The sequence below is a fragment of the Oncorhynchus clarkii genome, chromosome 4, assembly GCF_045791955.1.
Source record: "Oncorhynchus clarkii lewisi isolate Uvic-CL-2024 chromosome 4, UVic_Ocla_1.0, whole genome shotgun sequence".
Taxonomy (NCBI): Eukaryota; Metazoa; Chordata; class Actinopteri; order Salmoniformes; family Salmonidae; genus Oncorhynchus; species Oncorhynchus clarkii.
Genome location: NC_092150.1, coordinates 10,158,930 through 10,176,089, shown reverse-complemented (window position 1 = coordinate 10,176,089; position 17,160 = coordinate 10,158,930). Strand labels below are relative to the sequence as shown.

Genomic DNA, 17,160 nt, shown 5'->3' with positions numbered 1-17,160 from the left:
ACATGAGTCATATAAAACTTGAAATGTAGATCAGTTCCAATAATGTATGATTATTCATGCAAATACCCTATTGCATGCAGATCCATCCAAATACATATATACATATGTATATGGACAATTGTATGTCTACGATCAGTTAGTTCATAATGGCCTGGTATTAAACTTTTATGTAAATAATTTCCGATTTTTTTACAAAAAATTTAACTTTGAAACCTTGAAAGTAGCCCCATTAAACGGGTTTTTAATTTGATTGCTTCGCTTGGAACTTGATGAAAGATGATCATTCGCGCCAAATTGACGTTTCATCAAAGAGAATGTAAATGACGTAGCACTTACTGCAACGCCTATCTTTTAAACGCGCATGGTTCGCTCCAATTGGCTGAGGAGTAGATCATCTGACCAACGGTCGCGGGAAGCCCTTCACCATGCGCTTCATAACGATGCTCTGAGTTTCGCTAGATCAATGTATGTAAACATAGCTAGCCAATGATTTGTTGTGAAAATACACTTTTATAGTTTGTAACGTTTTAAGATAACCAAGTCATTTCATTGCGAGTTTTTGGGATTATTTTTTTTAGGTACCCCGAAGGATTTGATGTTTTTCTATTCGCGCTGGGTTCTGGACAAGGGGTTGCAGTGCGCCACAGCCATTTTCCGGTACCTAAGCTAACTTGGCTGTAGCTAGTAGGAGTGACCACGGCAGGGGCGTGTAGCTGGTTAGCTAACTGTATAGCTAGCGACACATCTTCGGAGCAAATTTATTAGATTAACATAAACTTGTTTGAGATGTATGTTACAATTTGCGACCCGTCATCCAGAGAAAGTGTTCGCTGAACGTCAGGGAGATTTCGGTGGAAGTTTGACTTTTTTTTGCCATACTTCTCGTTTGCCAGGTAGCAGCGTCAACTTTGCTGCGTGGCTAGCCGACTGACTTGATATTACAAGCTACATTAATGTATTTTACGGTGATTATATACATACGACAGTAGTTGCATAGTAATTACGCGGATTAGCTAGCTAACAGTTGGTTAACGTTACACCTTTAGCTATAAACGGACACTTTTTTTTTTAAAGCGATAGCCTGGTTTTAAATGAAAATGCAGAGTTACAGTTGCCGTCGTCGGCATGGAAGTTCATCTCCAAACGCCCGACCAATACGTCAGAAGTTACAGTTTGCACCGAGCGATGAAGAGGATGACCCGATTGAGGACGGCAACAACAGCACAGGAGCAGAATCGGGCTTTACAGAACTGGACTCTCCAATGCATGAGCTACGGGACAGTGTCGATAAACGACTCGAACACAGCAGCCCTCTGAATCGGACTGGGGAACGCGGTGATGTGGAACTATGGGACGAAGAGGGATTCGGTTCTCCGTCTCACCTTCAGTCCCTCAGTAGCGCTATTTTCACGAAGGGGTCCCGGTCACCACGGAAAAGCTCTCGGGTGTACGGCAATTCACCGGAGCGGTCATACATTCAGGACGATGGGGAAGGCTCGAGCTCACCTATTCCAGACTGCCCCGACACACCTCCACACAAAACCTTCAGAAAACTTCGCCTTTTTGATACTCCACACACACCAAAGGTTTGACCATTTGATCCAGAACCTCCAAGCTGTACCATACCAACAATTGGCTAATATTGTTTTGACAACATAGTTAATGCATTGTAGCATACTTAGCTAACATTTATGACGTAGTAATGATGCATGGCATTTTTGTAGGACTACAAAAGGCTGGCAGCATGACATAGTGACACATTGAAGCTGTACTTTAAAAAATGTTTTTAAAGGTAGCTTTTGTTGAATAATAGTAACCGCCCAATGACCTATTTTCAGTAGTGCTATACAATTATATAACCCAGCAGTCAGCCTTGCAAATTGAGTCATTGATTCGAAGTCTAGACTTTTTCATGGCTGGACATGCCCCCAGTTATCCACTCTGGAATCCTTGTCAACATCAATATTTTGCATTGATAGGCATATTTGTATACACCTTCACTTAAATTTCACCTCAACTTTACCCAAATTAGTTATTTATATATGTGGTATTTTAGTTCATTAAGGGTATTTCACTTTATCATAATAGTTTGCTCTCGAAGTGTCTCAACATGTCTTGAATATTTTCATACGCAGAGTTTGCTGAACAAAGCCAGAACTGCCAGCTCAGTGTCCTCAAGTAGGAGAGTGGCTCTCTTCAGGAATGTGGATTCCACAGGAAAATCTGGTCCAGACAGTAGGAGAAGCCAGACCCCTTTGGTCAACATCAACCCCTTCACCCCGGAAGCCCTTCTCATCCAGTCTACCACTCAACAGAAGAATAACAGGAAGAGGGCACACTGGAATGAGTATGTCACTCATTTATCCTGTCTTTATTTTAACCAAATAAGTTAGTCTAATACTATCTAAAACAGTTGAACTTAGTCCAATTTCAACAGACAACAATTGATCACTTATGTTTTTGTCCTTTCATTTGATACCTGGATGTGTCCATATGTCGGTACACACAGATTGTAACCCATTGTTATTGCTAGCTGGAATCGTTAAATCCGTTGACTAAGCATCAGTAAGGCAAAAGTCTGGCAGGAAACCAAGACACGTCATGGTCACTAATGAACTCTGCCATGTGTGTGTGAAGGCCCCAGTGCTGCCCTCTGGTGGTTGGAATGTATGCTAACAAATTCTTTGTCTCGTTTTTTTTTAAATTCAGCTCCTGTGGTGAGAACATGGAGGCGAGTGACGCTGAAACCGAAGAAATCATTCCTCCGCCAAAGGTAGTTATTTACTAACCATCCTGATTTCTTTATAGCATTGCGATGAACTTGGTTCACTCGCAGGCATGTTATTCAGCAAAGCTCTCAACCTACACATATCCAGTTAGATGGATAACATAATCACAATAACATTTAGTTAGACTATTGTGATTTTCTATTAAACCTCCTCTCCATCCTTAGAGAATCACCTTGATGGAGAGTAATATGAAGTCCAGATACGCCTCTGAGTTCCACCAGCTGGAGAAGATCGGCTGCGGGGAGTATGGGGCCGTCTTCAAGTGTGTCAAAAGACTGGACGGCTGCATCTATGCTATCAAGCGTTCAAAGAAGCCCCTGGCAGGCTCTGTGGATGAGTAAGTTGGAGTTTCTATCTGAAACAGGAGCACGCTCTAAATATACTGATCCAACCAGTTCAGTATATATTGTGTATGGGTACTCTTGCTGCTTTGTTGCTGTCACTATGTATTCCAACCAGACTTGGGAATAGTATTTTATGTCTTTTCTCTAACGGTCCTTGAAATAATAAATAATGTTAGTTATCCTAACCACAGTTAACCAACTTGAAGAAATGCCTAATCTAACTACATCTGCGTTCCACCCATAGGCAGAACGCCCTTCGGGAGGTGTATGCCCATGCTGTGCTGGGCCAGCACCCCCACGTGGTTCGCTACTACTCAGCCTGGGCAGAGGATGACCATATGCTCATCCAGAACGAGTACTGCAACGGCGGCACCCTCTCAGATGTCACGGCCGAGAACTATCGGCGGCTCGGCTTCCTATCGGAGCTGGAGCTGAAGGACCTACTGCTGCAGGTGACTCGCGGCCTCAAGTACATCCACTCATCCTCGCTGGTCCACATGGACATCAAGCCTAGTAAGTACCACTGAGAGGTTGAAAAGCATGAACTTTAATGTCAGATGGGATTTGTAATAATGAAGTGGATGTTTAGTTAACAGTAGAGACGAGAGAAACCAGCACAGTTTGTTTTTTTTTACTTAAAAAAAAATTCTGCTTAGTTTAACAGGAGGGCATCTTGATCCACATCCCTAATTCAATGCAATTTGTTTGAAGTGTTTGTTTTTACTTAGTCATTGACAACAAAAATGAATTTGTGTATTGTCTCTTTTTCAGGCAATATTTTCATCTCACGCAAGACGGTGTGCAGTGTAGACGCATGTGATGAAGAGGAGGACGAAAAGGATGGACTGGCAACCAATGTGGTATACAAAATAGGTGACCTTGGCCATGTGACGAGGGTGAACAATCCTCAAGTTGAAGAAGGCGATAGCAGGTTCCTGGCAAATGAAGTCCTCCAAGAGGTGAGTTTTCTCCATTAGAAACTTGCCTTGCCCCAGCTAAAGTATTATTATTTGGGAAATCCAGGGTAATTCAAATGATTCTTTACAACGTTCCTAATCACGTCAAACTTTTCCTTCAGGACTACAGTAACTTGACGAAGGCGGACATCTTTGCCCTGGCCCTGACGGTTATCAGTGCCTCGGGGGCAGAGCCTCTGCCCACCAATGGGGATAAGTGGCACGAGATCCGTCAGGGAAAACTGCCACCCATCCCACAAGTGCTCTCTCAGGAATTCCTGAGTCTACTCAAGGTAAGAACTTGATGTTACTATAAGCGTTTCTATTGAAATGTGACCGGTTAATTTAAGAAGGTTATGAAGGTTTTCTAAAAGTGGTAATTTTCCTCTTGACCCTATACCTTTGCTTATAACACAGCATTTTTGAATACCAGTTTCTATTTGGCTAGAAGGGCATTTGAGAATTGTCATTATAACCAGATAATGGTACAGTTGGAAAATATGATTCTATGCCACTGCTATTCAGTGATGTTCACTGTCCTGTTATTGGACAAACTGATAAAGCTGTGTGATATTGAAAGATATACTGTTCATTTGAATTGTGCGCTCAAAAATCAAGTGGCTGATGTTGGGCTATTTACATTTGCTAGTTTTCAGGAGGTAACTTTATTTTTATTTTTTTTTCTCCCCTGCAGCTGATGATCCACCCTGACCCCACCAGGCGGCCGTCCACCTCTGACCTCATCAAGCACCCGGTGCTGTTGACCGCAGCTAGAATGACTGCTGATCAGCTCCGTGTGGAACTCAACGCAGAGAAGTTCAAGAATGCACTGCTCCAGAAGTAAGTACAGAATGGCACTGACACCAAGTGAAACAAGGAATCTGATGTAGCCCCCCCCCCCCCCCCCCAGGCTGTTTTTGTAAACACTAAAGGCAGTGGTTAGCTAGTTGTTGCTCATGCTTTTACATAGTGAGCCAACCTACCCATAGTGTGACATTAATTGACGGCTAAGTGACATTGGAGATGTGGAATTAGAGATTCACGGTATGGACTTTCGGTTTCATAATCTGTTTGTCTCGTGGTGCAATGCTTCTTTCAGGGTTGGTCTAACTGTTCTTCATTGCTTTCCCCAGGGAGCTGAAGTTGGCCCAGATTGCCAAAGCTGCTGCTGAGGATAAGGTTCTGTCCACAGACAGAGTCCTGACCCGTTCCACTGTCCAGCCCAACCCCAAAACCTCCAGACTCATCGGCAAGAAGATGAACCGCTCAATGAGCCTGACCATTTACTGAAATGCAGACACGTCCCTCCCCCAATGATGTTGGAACATGGACTGGAAAACTGATATCTAGGGAATCTGACTAGCTACGTATTCTGTTGGGTACAAGTGCTGAAAATGGACCCAATTTCCACTGGTCACAGGAGAGACTTCACTGTCAAACTCGGTGCTGTGGGTGGACCTTTCTTGTCGGACTCGGTCAAGACTGAGACTAGACATTTGCCATACTCAATTAGTACTGACTTGTCAAATATTTGACCAGTAATTCTGGTAGTGGACATCTTGACAGAGACCAAGCATTCCTTAAGGTAGTTAAAATACCTTTTTTTCAGTTTTTGTTTTTGTCAGCCACAAGTCTAAGTAGATTGCAGAGGCTCTCCACTGTACTCCATGCACTTCCTTAAAAGCATTGCTCTTTGATGGAGAGGGACACAGAGAAGCCCTCAGTGTGTGAATGTACCAGGCCACAGATGTGTGCACCTTACTGCCTGCTTCCAGGCATCCGAGGGTCTGTCAGACAATGCTTTTAAGAGCACTTTGGAAGCAATGGGGAACTTGCCACATAACCTGCTGCTATTCATGTCTGTGTTCTACGGGGTTAATGGATTTTTCATTTTCCCATTAGGGTAGTTTTTAAATCATTGCACCCATTATCATATTTGGTGGACTATAATTGTGGACCATAACAATTTTTTTGTTTAAGCTATCCACTATATATATTTTTTTAATGTATCATGCAATACATGTAAGAAAATGGTGTCTATCAAACCTGGTTTAAAAAAAGTGCTTTCTTTGCCAAAATTAAACAGGAGTACTTCCTCCAGCTTCAACCCTGCCTATGTAGCATTAAATAAATCATTGTTCTGTAGGTTCTCTGTTTCTAACTCTGTTATAGCCTGTACATTATCTTTTAATAAATTCTTATCAAATTCATGCTGGTCTTCAAATTCATGTCACATATTACATAAGGCCCTACATGACTGTATTACCCTCTTATCGCACACCTGGCACGTTGTAACCAATTCAGTTCAATGTGACTAATCTACTAGGTGTATTTTGACTAGCTGCCATGAGGAAATGCAGAACTAAAATGTGAGTTGACATTCGTGGACAAGCGTCTGGCAGCTTGTCACGTGACTCTCATTGTATCCTATTATGAGAAAAACGTTCCGCAACACGAGCTACTTTTAGTCAAGCAAGCAGCCATCTCAATGGCACTACGAGACGAACTTTTAAAGCCAATATGGCATGCGTTTACAGCGTTGGACCTGGACAAAAGTGGGAAAGTGTCCAAATCACAGTTAAAGGTATGGAATTATATTTACCTAGATTGTTTGTCAAACAACCCCGAGGCACGTCGTTCCCTTCATTATTAAAAAAATACACGCAGAAACTTTGAGCGTCCAAAAAAAGGTTGCAATCAAAGTGAAAGCCATCTGATTTTGTATGGATGATACTTAATAGCCGATGATGCATTTGGAATGATGTAATTTTAGCCCAAATCATTGTCTGCCTTCATATTACTACAGCACAGACACGGTGCATGTCAGAAGTCAATGGTTTATGTAAACTGCTTGTGTATGGTTAAAGGGAACTTCTTGTTATGGCACACCTGTGGACGTTAACTGATTGTCGGAGTATTTTGTTTATTTTAAAACAGAATAATAAATAGTTGAGATGACGCTTTTGCTGACTAGATCTATAGCCTACCGTGCTTACTTCATAATCCACTTCATGTATGCCTACTATAACAGCCACTTCATCAATGTTAAGTGTTTGTCTAAGTAGCCTTACATTTAAACAGCATATTTGCAGAGTTGTGTGTTTAGCTTGTTTATGGTCTAGTTTCGTGAGAAGGGCACTTATCAGTACCATAGTGCTGAAATCATTCAGGGTAAAGTCACATAATTTGATGTGATTCATTAATAGTTGTAATAGTAGACTGCAAAAGGTGCAATTTCGAAATTGGGTAGTGCATCATCAGTTTTTCTATTGTCATGTCAGTCATTGCGTATTTTAGCTATTTATAACTAGTCAGAAATATCCAGAGCAACTAGCCCAGGTCAGCTAGCTAACGTTTTTAACTAGGTTTTTTAGGCCATAGATTTTGTAGTAGATGTTCAAGTCACTCAAATATCACAATAATACAAACGAGACATGGCGAAATGTATAGTATTGCAAGAAAATATGCTTTAAAACTGCAAAATGTACTTTGCAACCAGTGACGAAAGGTGTAGAATTGTGGGAGGGGAGGGGAGGGGGGCGATGACGACGAGTTATTGTTTCCCGAAAGCTGGAAGGGGGGCCTCCAAGTGAAAAAGTTTCGTAACCGCTGGTGTAGTTGACTAGGAACCTTTTCCGTGACTGATGTTGCTGTTTGGGCGTTGTTGCTGCATTTAATATAACTATTGGCTCTGTGTAAACTGTGAAGTCCTGATAAGAAGTGGTATTTTTGTCTTTGCAGGTGCTATCGCATAACTTGTGCACTGTGATGAGGATCCCCCATGACCCGGTGGCCCTTGAAGAGCACTTCAAACATGACGACGTAGGCCCTGTCTCTACTCAGGGCTACATGCCCTACTTGAACAAGTTCATTTTGGACAAGGTGAGCCGCACATACAGTAATACTTAAGAGTATCTATGCCCCTCAGTCAATCATTCTCTCACTCACTGCTGTTTATATGTTTTACTGTTTTGTGATGAATGGTCACTGAAGTCTAGGATAAAGATGACAAGGTTAGAATTCCATTGCCTTAGTTTGACATCTTCAACCTTGACTTCAGTAAATGCTAGTGATTCTATTGTTGGTCAAAATGGGTAATTATATTGAGAGTAAAGGATTCCTTTTCCAATGTCACAACATGGATACCATGGTGACACTGTCATAAATATGAGAATTCTTGTGTAATTATTTATTTTTATTTTTTTACCTTTATTTAACTAGGCAAGTCGGTTAAGAACACATTTTTTATTTACAATGACGGCCTACCCCAGCCAAACCCTAACCCGGACAACGCTGGGCCAATTGTGCACCGCCCTATTGGTCTCCCAGTCACGGCTGGTTGTTATACAGCCTGGAATTGAACAAGGGTCTGTAGTGACGCCTCTAGCACTGAGATGCAGTGCCTTAGACTGCTGTGCCACTCAGGAGCCCATTGGTCATCGAGGGTTAGCAAATCAAGTTTGGCGCTTTCTACTGGTGTCATAAAGGTGTGTAAACTTACCATGTCACATTTGGAAATTGTTTCTGCTGTCATAAAGGCTTACTATGGTGTCTGTGGAATTTTTCAGTGGTGTCAGAAAGAATTACTACAGCAAGACACCTTTGTTCATTTCACAGAGGGGAGCTTTGTAGGCTAATTCTTGTGAAATGTCACAGAGTTATCGTAAATGTTTTGGCATACTTGTTTTCATACTTGTTGTTTTTCATGACATAGAATTATTGTGTGTTCTAAATAATTACTACAGAATTTATTGTCATCAATGACAGTTTAAAATTAGAATGTTTTTGGTTAACCTTTGAAAATGTTCCTGGTAAGAACCCATTTTGGACTTGGTGTGTATTTCATAGTCTGGGATTTCCATTTGAAGGCAGATATCTACTGTTCAAGTGCTTCTTAATGACACACACGAGGAAATAGATGACAAGGGATTTTACAACACACCTTACGGTACATTAGCCCATTCCATTCTCTGACGTGTTGATATATCTTCTCCTGTCACTTCCTCAAGCTCTCATTCCTCTAATACAACAAAAAGGTTTCAGGAACCTAGATATGACATCATGGACAAACGTCAAGAGTCTCCCCACCCATGTGGATATGACCCTACCAAACAGGTCGGGAGCACCACCCCCACTCCCCAGGGAGACTCCATCCTAACAGTCCTGTGTGTGTGTGTGTGTGTGTCACCTTCTTCCTCACTGACTCACTCCACTTGTCAGACAATTACAGTGACTCAGCCGGAGAGGCAATCAAGTCCATCGCTGACTGTTCCACATAATTCCCCATTCTGCCATTTGGGACTCAGCAGTCGCTCACTATGTGGAACACATCATTCTTCCTAGCCAACTGACCCTGTAGAAACCTGGAATGCATTGTTAATTGGGAGCTTAATTTGTTCCTCTTTTGTTAGAAGGGGAACAAAAGAAAGCAAGGTTACACAAACAACAGAGCACCAAAATAGTTCAAGGCTGTGAACATGTGACCTTCCTTTAGTTAACATTTTTAAGGCTGCTGTGGCTGAATTATTTCCTCATTTCATGTCTTGCTAGTTCAACCACTGTCCGCCCTAGTCTCGTCTAGACCTCGACATATTTCGATCCAGGTTTCATAATAGAGTAACACATAGGCTCTATATCATATTGTACCTTGTTTGTAATTTCACAATTACTTTTGAATCACCTGTCCTCTGCCTTCGCGCTACAGTAACAACAGGCATGTCTGTGGTGTGACTGTTTGACGGCAGGAAGTTTCCGTCTCCTGGAGGGCCAAGGACAGTGATAAGACTGTTTGTAAACCTGTTTGGACATTCCACTGCAGAGAATACTAACGAGCATGTGTATCTGCAGTGGAGAGGCAGGACTGGGTGCTGGAGGGGCCTTGACAAGGCCCCCATTGTTGAGGTGCAGAGAGTGGGAGAACGGCAGAGAGAGAGAGAGACCTCAGTCTGGACCAGCTAGTACAGAGCGAGAACAAGATGACCATGACACAACATTCTGAGGACAAAGAGAGAGCTGCTATTTCATAATAATGCCACTTTCACAACTTCTATTGCTCCTCCCTCCGCATCGTCTTTCTGCTTACCTCGCTGGTGTTACTGTGAAACTAAATTTCCCTTGAGTTGGTGTTACTGTGAAACTAAATATCCCTTAAGTTGGTGTTACTGTGAAACTAATTATCCCTTGAGCTGGTGTTACTGTGAAACTAAATTTCTCTTGTGTTGGTGTTACTGTGAAACTAAATATCCCTTGAGCTGGTGTTACTGTGAAACTAAATTTCCCTTGAGTTGGTGTTACTGTGAAACTAAATTTCCCTTGAGTTGGTGTTACTGTGAAACTAAATATCCCTTGAGTTGGTGTTACTGTGAAATCTTTGACTCACCCAAAACAAACCACAGCTCTATAAATAGTGTCTGCTGATGTTGAAGGCAGACATGCCACACCTGTGTTTCCCCTTAGTTCATTGACCTGATTCTTACCTGGGCCACGTTCAATAGGCAAACTCTGTGGAAGGTTGCAGTGAGAAATGTTATGACTTGACCTGACATTAAGCCCATTCTACATGTCAAAGAGTAATGTTTATTGTACATAATTTTAACTGAACGTTCCACAATGTTCTACCCTGCAGAACTCAGCCCTGTTGTAAAATATTCCCCCACCACCTCGTGAGGGGGAGGGAAATTAGAGACACATCGAACAAATTACTCAATAATAATAATAGCAGTATGCTATTATTTTGTATAGATGTCATCTTATTATTGTGGATTTATACAACGGGTGGGTCTAATCCTGAATGTTGATTGGTTAAAACTGCATTCCAGGCGTTGTCTATTCCATAAGCTACCCACTGGCTAAATCTATTACGTTAAAATGCGATTTACTCTGTTTACTCTGACTGCGCCATCCACCGAAAAGACACAGAAGAATTGAACAAGATTCCTGTATGTTCTACCTGGAACTAATACATATGGCAGCAAATACACTGAGAAGATTCTTGTAATGTCTGAATTAAAGAGGTCGTAACATTAGACAGAAATGTTGCATGTATTATATAAAAAACATACAAGAGTCATGTAAGCTAAGCCTTAGAAGGTCTCACATACATGGGACATACACATTTCATGTGACACACAACTGTCTGATGTCATTGACACACTTATTGAAGAAAGAAGCATATCCCTTTGCGAGGAGGAGGCGCAAGAAGAGGAGGATTTATCTGCTGTGAGGAGGAGCAAGAGGAGGATGAAGGGGGAAATCGGCAGGAGTGGGAGGAGAAGAAACAGCGGCAGAGAGGAGGAGGAGGAATGAGTTTGATAGCAGCAGTGAATCCTATTTTGAGATCCCTCAACAATCATTCTCACGGTAGTACATTGGTAGTAGTCAGTGACATGTCAAAGCTGAGCAGGGCTGGGCTTGGTTAAAACTCTGTATGGGAGACCAAAGGCTGGAAGGGTGACCTGTAAATAAATCCACTGTCCAGTAAAATGTGCTGCCCAGCCTTAACCATGGAAACTCATACCTGAAACTGTAAACGTACACTGAACAAAAATGTAAACGCAACATGTAAAGTGTTGGTACCATGTTTCATGAGTTGAAATAAAAGATCCCAGAAAATGTCCATACTCACAAAGTGCTTATTTCTATCAAATTTTGTGCACACATTTATTTACATCCCTGTTAGTGAGCATTTCTCATTTGTCAGGTGGATGGATTATCAAGAAGCTGATTAAACAGCATGATCATTACACAGGTGCACCTTGTGCTGGTCTAAAAAAATGAAAGGCCGGTCTAAAATGTGCAGTTTGGTCACACAACACAATGCCACACAATGCACATGGCATGCTGACTGCTTGAATGTCCACCAGAGCTGTTGACAGAGAATTGAATGTAAATTTCTCTACTTTAAGCTGCCTCCAACATTCGTTTTAGACAACTTGGCAGTACATCCAACTGGCCTCACAACCGCAGACCACGTGTAGCCACATCAGCCTCCACATCCGGCCTCTTCACTTGAGAGATCATCTGAGACCAGCCACCCAGACAGCTGATGAAACTGTAGGTTTGCACAACCAAAGTATTTCTGCACAAACTGTCAGAAACTGTCTTAGCGAAGCTCATCTGCATGTTCATGGTCCTCACCAGGGTCTTGGCCATGTCTGCAGTTCGGCGCCGTAACCGACTTCAGTGGTTAAATGCTCACCTTCAATGGCGACTGGCATGCTGGAGAAATGTGCTCTTCACGGATGAATCCCGGTTTCAACTGTACCAGACAGATGTCAGACAGCATGTAAATCGTTGTGTGGGCGAGCGGTTTGCTGATGTCAACATTGTGAACAGAGTGCCCCATGGTGGCGGTGGTGTTATGGTATGGACAAGCATAAACTATGGACAACGAACACAATTGCAATTTATCAATGGCAATTTGAATGCACAGAGATAGCTTTATGAGATCCAGAGGCCCATTGTCGTGTCATTCATCCATCACCTCATATTTCAGCATGATAATGCACGGCCTCATGTCGCTAGGATCTGTACATAATTCCTGGAAGCTGAAAATGTCCCAGTTCTTCCATGGTCTGCATATTCACCAGTCATCCATTGAGCATGTTTGGAATGCTCTGGATTGATGTGTACGACAGCGTGTTCCAGTTCCCCAATATCCAGCAACTTCGCACAGCCATTGAAGAGGAATGAGACAACATTCCACAGGCCACAGTCAACAGCCTGATTAACCCTAATGCTAAGGAGATGTTGCGCTGCATGAGGCTAATGGTGGTCACATCAGATACTGACTGGTTTTCTGATCCATGCCGATACTTTAAAAACATTTTTTTTTTAGGTATCTGTGACCAACAGATGCATATCTGTATTCCCAGTGATGTGAAATCCATAAATTAGAGCCTAAATCATTTATTTAAATTGACTGCTTTCCTTATATGAACTGTAACATCTTTGAAATTGGTGCATGTTGCATTTACTTTTGTTCAGTGTATATACAAATATTGTAATTTTTCATGTTTTCATATATGCATTCAGAAAGTATTCAGACCCCTTCCCTTTTTCCACATTTTGTTACATTACAGCCTTATTCAAAAATGTTCCTACACACAATAATCTACATACCCCATAATGACAAAGTCAAAACAGGTTTTTAGCAATGTTAGCAAATTTATTGTTAATAAAAAAAACATACCTTATTTATATATGTATTCAGATCGTTTGCTATGAGACTCGAAATTGAGCTCAGGTGCATCCTGTTTCCATTGATCATCCTTGAGATGTTTCTTCAACTTGATTGGAGTCCACCTGTGGTAAATTCAATTCATTGGACATGATTTGGAAAGGCACACACCTGTCTATATAAGGTCCCACAGTTGACAGTGCATGTCAGAGCAAAAACCAAGCCATGAGGTTGAAGGAATTGTCTGTAGAGCGCCGAGATGACAGGATTGTGTCGAGGCACAGATCTGGGAAAGGGTAGCAAAAATGTCTGCAACATTGACGGTCCCCAAGAACATGGTGGTCTCTTATCATTCTGTTTTATTTAACTAGGCAAGTCAGTTAAGAATAAATTCTTATTTTACAATGACAGCCTACCCCGGTCAAACCCTCCCCTATCCCGGATGACACCCTATTTTTAAATGGAAGAAGTTTGGAACCACCAAAACTCTTCCTAGAGCTGGCCACCCGGCCAAACTGAGCAATCGGGGTAGAAGGGCCTTGGTCAGGGAGGTGACCAAGAACCCGACGGTCATTCTAAGTGCTCCAGAGTTTCTCTGTTGAGATGGGAGAACCTTCCAGAAGGACAACCATCTCTGCAGCACCCCACCAATCAGGCCTTTATGGTAGAGTGGCCAGACAGAAGCCACTCCTCAGTAAAAGGCACACGACAGCCCGCTTGGATTTTGCCAAAAGGCACCTAAAGACTCTCAGACCATGAGAAACAATATTCTCTGGTCTGATGAAACCAAGATTAAACTCTTTGGCCTGAATGCCAAGTGTCACATCTGGAAGAAGCCTGGCACCATCCCTGTGGTGAAGCATGGTGGTGGCAGCATCATGCTGTGGGCATGCTATGGGCATGTTTTTCATTGGCAGAGACTGGGAGAGTAGTCAGGATCGAGGGATAGATGAATGGAGTGCAGAGAGATCCTTGATGAAAATCTGCCCCAGAGCGCTCAGGACCTCAGACTGGGGCACCTTCCAACAGCACAACGACCCTAAGCACACATTCAAGACAACGCAGGAGTGGCTTCGGGACAAGTCTCTGAATGTCATTGAGTGATCCAGCCAGAGCCCAGAATTGAACCCGTTCGAAAACATCTCTGGAGAGACCTGAAAATAGCTGTGCAGTGACGCTCCCCATCCAACCCGACAGAGCTTGAGAGGATCTGTGGAGAAGAATGGGAGAAAATCACCAATTACAGGTACGCCAAGCTTGTAGGGTCATACCCAAGAAGACCTGGCCAAGGCTTTCAACTCTGTCAATCACCACATTCTTATCGGCAGACTCAACAGCCTTGGTTTTGCAAATGATTGCCTCGCCTGGTTCACCAACTACTTCTCAGATAGAGTTCAGTGTGTCAAATCGGAGGGCCTGTTGTCCGGACCTCTGGCAGTCTCTATGGGGGTGCCACAGGGTTCAATTCTCGGGCCGACTCTCTTCTCTGTATACAGCAATGATGTCGCTCTTGCTGCTGGTGATTCTCTGATCCACCTCTACGCAGACGACACCATTCTTTATATAGACTTTTTCTACTGTATTATGTATGTTTGTTTATTCCATGTGTAACTCTGTTGTTGTTTGTGTCGAACTGCTTTGCTTTATCTTGGCCAGGTCGCAGTTGTAAATGAGAAGTTGTTCTCAACTAGCCTATCTGGTTAAATAAAGGTGAAATAAAAAAGTTTAAAGACTCAAAGATGTAATCAATGCCAAATGTGTTTCAACAAAGTACTGAGTAAAGGGTCTGAGTACTTATGTAAATGTGATATTTCAGTGTTCTATTTTTAATACATTTGCAAAAATGTCTATAAACCTGTTTTTGCTTTGTCATTATGGGGTATTGTGTGTAGATTGATGAGGGGCAAAAAAACGATTTAATCCATTATAGAATAAGGCTGTAACGTAACAAAATGTAGACAATGTCTGAATACTTTCCGAATGCTCTGTGTATAAACAATGTGAAACCTATAAGGAAAACATTTATTTTGTAGAGGTTACAATGTCATACACTTTTCTTATAAAATTCCTAGATGACTCATATAGTTTGTCTCAAATATGTCATACCCTATCTTTGTAAGCAATTCACCATAATCATGTAGTGACTTGTGTATGTCACATGGCATAAGTTAACACACATACAGTACTGACATATAACGTACAAAATCTTACCAGATACTTTTAAGCTTTTAATCTTATTCTGCCCTACAAGATTCTTATTTGCTTTTCATGATTATTTTTCATATGGGAGGAGCATTTTCAGGTTTTTGTTTGTGGTCATTTTTGTCTTACATCTAACCCTAATCTGGATGAATGTTTTAAACACTCCTAAAGACGTGTCCTTAATACATAGTCCGCTTGCGTTTCAAAAGTCTGTTTCTCTGTTGATGCATCACTTGCTATTTGTAGATTGCTGATAATCATTATCTGGCCTATCTCTCTGTTGTGATTTAGCTGAGTTGAGTCAGGCATCTGTATAAACAGCTAAGTGTCATTCAACGTCCATTCAGCAAGCCATGAAACCCACTCTCTCAGATGGTGTTCTGTAATCATTTCTGTAACAGATCAAATTAGCATGTCTTCCACATTTTGTGGAAATATAATTTAATCTCTGAGAAATTAAGCACATTTTTATATATTCTAATTCTAATATTCAAATATTCAATGAGTAAGACATGCCAAAGAAATAGTCAAGCCACACCCCATGCCAAATCCAACACCCATAGACTCCCCATGCCAAATCCAACACCCATAGACTCCCCATACCAAATCCACCCTAACAAGTATACAGTAGGAGTTCTCTGTTTAACAAGTGGCATGGAGCTGCAGCTTGGACTATTGTTTCCATCATCCCTATCTAATAAATTCTCAGTGAATTTAATGGGTTTTTTTTCCCCCTGTTCAGAGAAAATAGTAAATGAAGTTGTTAGGTTTATGTTCTGTCCTGCATCCTGATATTACCTGGTTCTGACCACTACATGATGCTGTTCCTGCTAATGGATGGTGCCGTTGAATCCCCCCCTCTAAATGTTAAAGGGATCGTTCACCCAAATTACAAAATGACACATTGGTTTCCTTACCCTGTAAGCGGTCTATGGACAAGATAAGACAGCTACCCATACTTTGTTTTTGTTTACCTGGCCACTGTTTCAAATGCTAACATTTTAGTATTTGTGGCACAAATCCAATAGAAGTCAATGGTACTATATTAGCATTTTCGCTCTTCATATCCAAATAACATCATTGACTTTTTGGATACTTTAGTGTGAAAATGCTAATAATAGTGGCCAGGTCAACTGTTTACGAAAAACAAAGTTTCTCCTAATTCTGTCCTATGAATTTGGTTTGATTCATGTGTTAATCAAACCTACACTGAATGTATGGTCTTCCATGCCATGTTTAACCTTAACTGTAGTATAAAGAGAAGAGTGAAGATGTCCTTAGTACAGAGTCAACTTATTGTGCCTTTTGTTGTCTTTTTCTCATATGAAAAATGCTGGTCTTCAGCCAAGTGACCTGACCTGAGAACGTTTCCTATTTGCAGGTCGAGGACAACTTTGACCGGCAGGACTTTAACAGAATGTGCTGGACCCTGTGCGCCCGTAAGAACCTCAACAGAACCCACCTCCTCATCTCTGACGAAGACGCTTTCAAGATCTGGTGCATCTTCAACTTCCTGTCTGAAGAGAAATACCCACTGGCCATCGTCACTGAGGAGGTGAGATTGGACAGGGGTTGTGTTCATTGGGCACCAAACAGAGGAAAACCGACTGAAACGGGCAGGGACTGTCCAATAACAAACGCTAATTTCCATTTTCTGTTGTAAAAGGTTTTAAAACGTTTTTGTCAAGTGT

General features: G+C 41.8%; 2 protein-coding genes across 2 annotated transcripts in view; both read left to right on the top strand.

The window, feature by feature from the left end:
- Positions 1-393: 393 nt before the first annotated feature.
- LOC139406403 (WEE1 G2 checkpoint kinase) lies at positions 394-6,299 on the top strand. Its single transcript, XM_071148951.1, has 9 exons — positions 394-1,586; positions 2,136-2,347; positions 2,710-2,773; positions 2,954-3,126; positions 3,378-3,646; positions 3,905-4,092; positions 4,212-4,382; positions 4,784-4,929; positions 5,223-6,299. Exons 1-9 carry the CDS (start codon positions 1,092-1,094, stop codon positions 5,377-5,379), a joined length of 1,875 nt encoding a protein of 624 aa, XP_071005052.1. The 5' UTR covers positions 394-1,091; the 3' UTR covers positions 5,380-6,299.
- Positions 6,300-6,517: 218 nt separating this feature from the next.
- Positions 6,518-17,160, top strand: part of LOC139406427 (switch-associated protein 70-like) — a 29,537-nt gene continuing 18,894 nt past the window's right edge. Inside the window, exons 1-3 of the mRNA XM_071148986.1 lie at positions 6,518-6,673; positions 7,831-7,971; positions 16,851-17,024. Coding sequence (XP_071005087.1) covers positions 6,578-6,673; positions 7,831-7,971; positions 16,851-17,024 — 411 coding nt within the window. The 5' untranslated portion in view covers positions 6,518-6,577. The remainder of the gene's footprint in view (positions 6,674-7,830; positions 7,972-16,850; positions 17,025-17,160) is intronic.

What these genes read in the sequence shown, in the direction of transcription:
- LOC139406403 (XM_071148951.1), top strand. Translation starts at nt 1,092, where the DNA reads ATGAAAATGCAGAGTTACAGTTGCCGTCGTCGGCATGGAAGTTCATCT. An exon ending in ATACTCCACACACACCAAAG is followed by an intron (nt 1,587 to 2,135) that starts GTTTGACCATTT and finishes TTTCATACGCAG; the next exon opens with AGTTTGCTGAACAAAGCCAG. An exon ending in CCACATGGACATCAAGCCTA is followed by an intron (nt 3,647 to 3,904) that starts GTAAGTACCACT and finishes TCTCTTTTTCAG; the next exon opens with GCAATATTTTCATCTCACGC.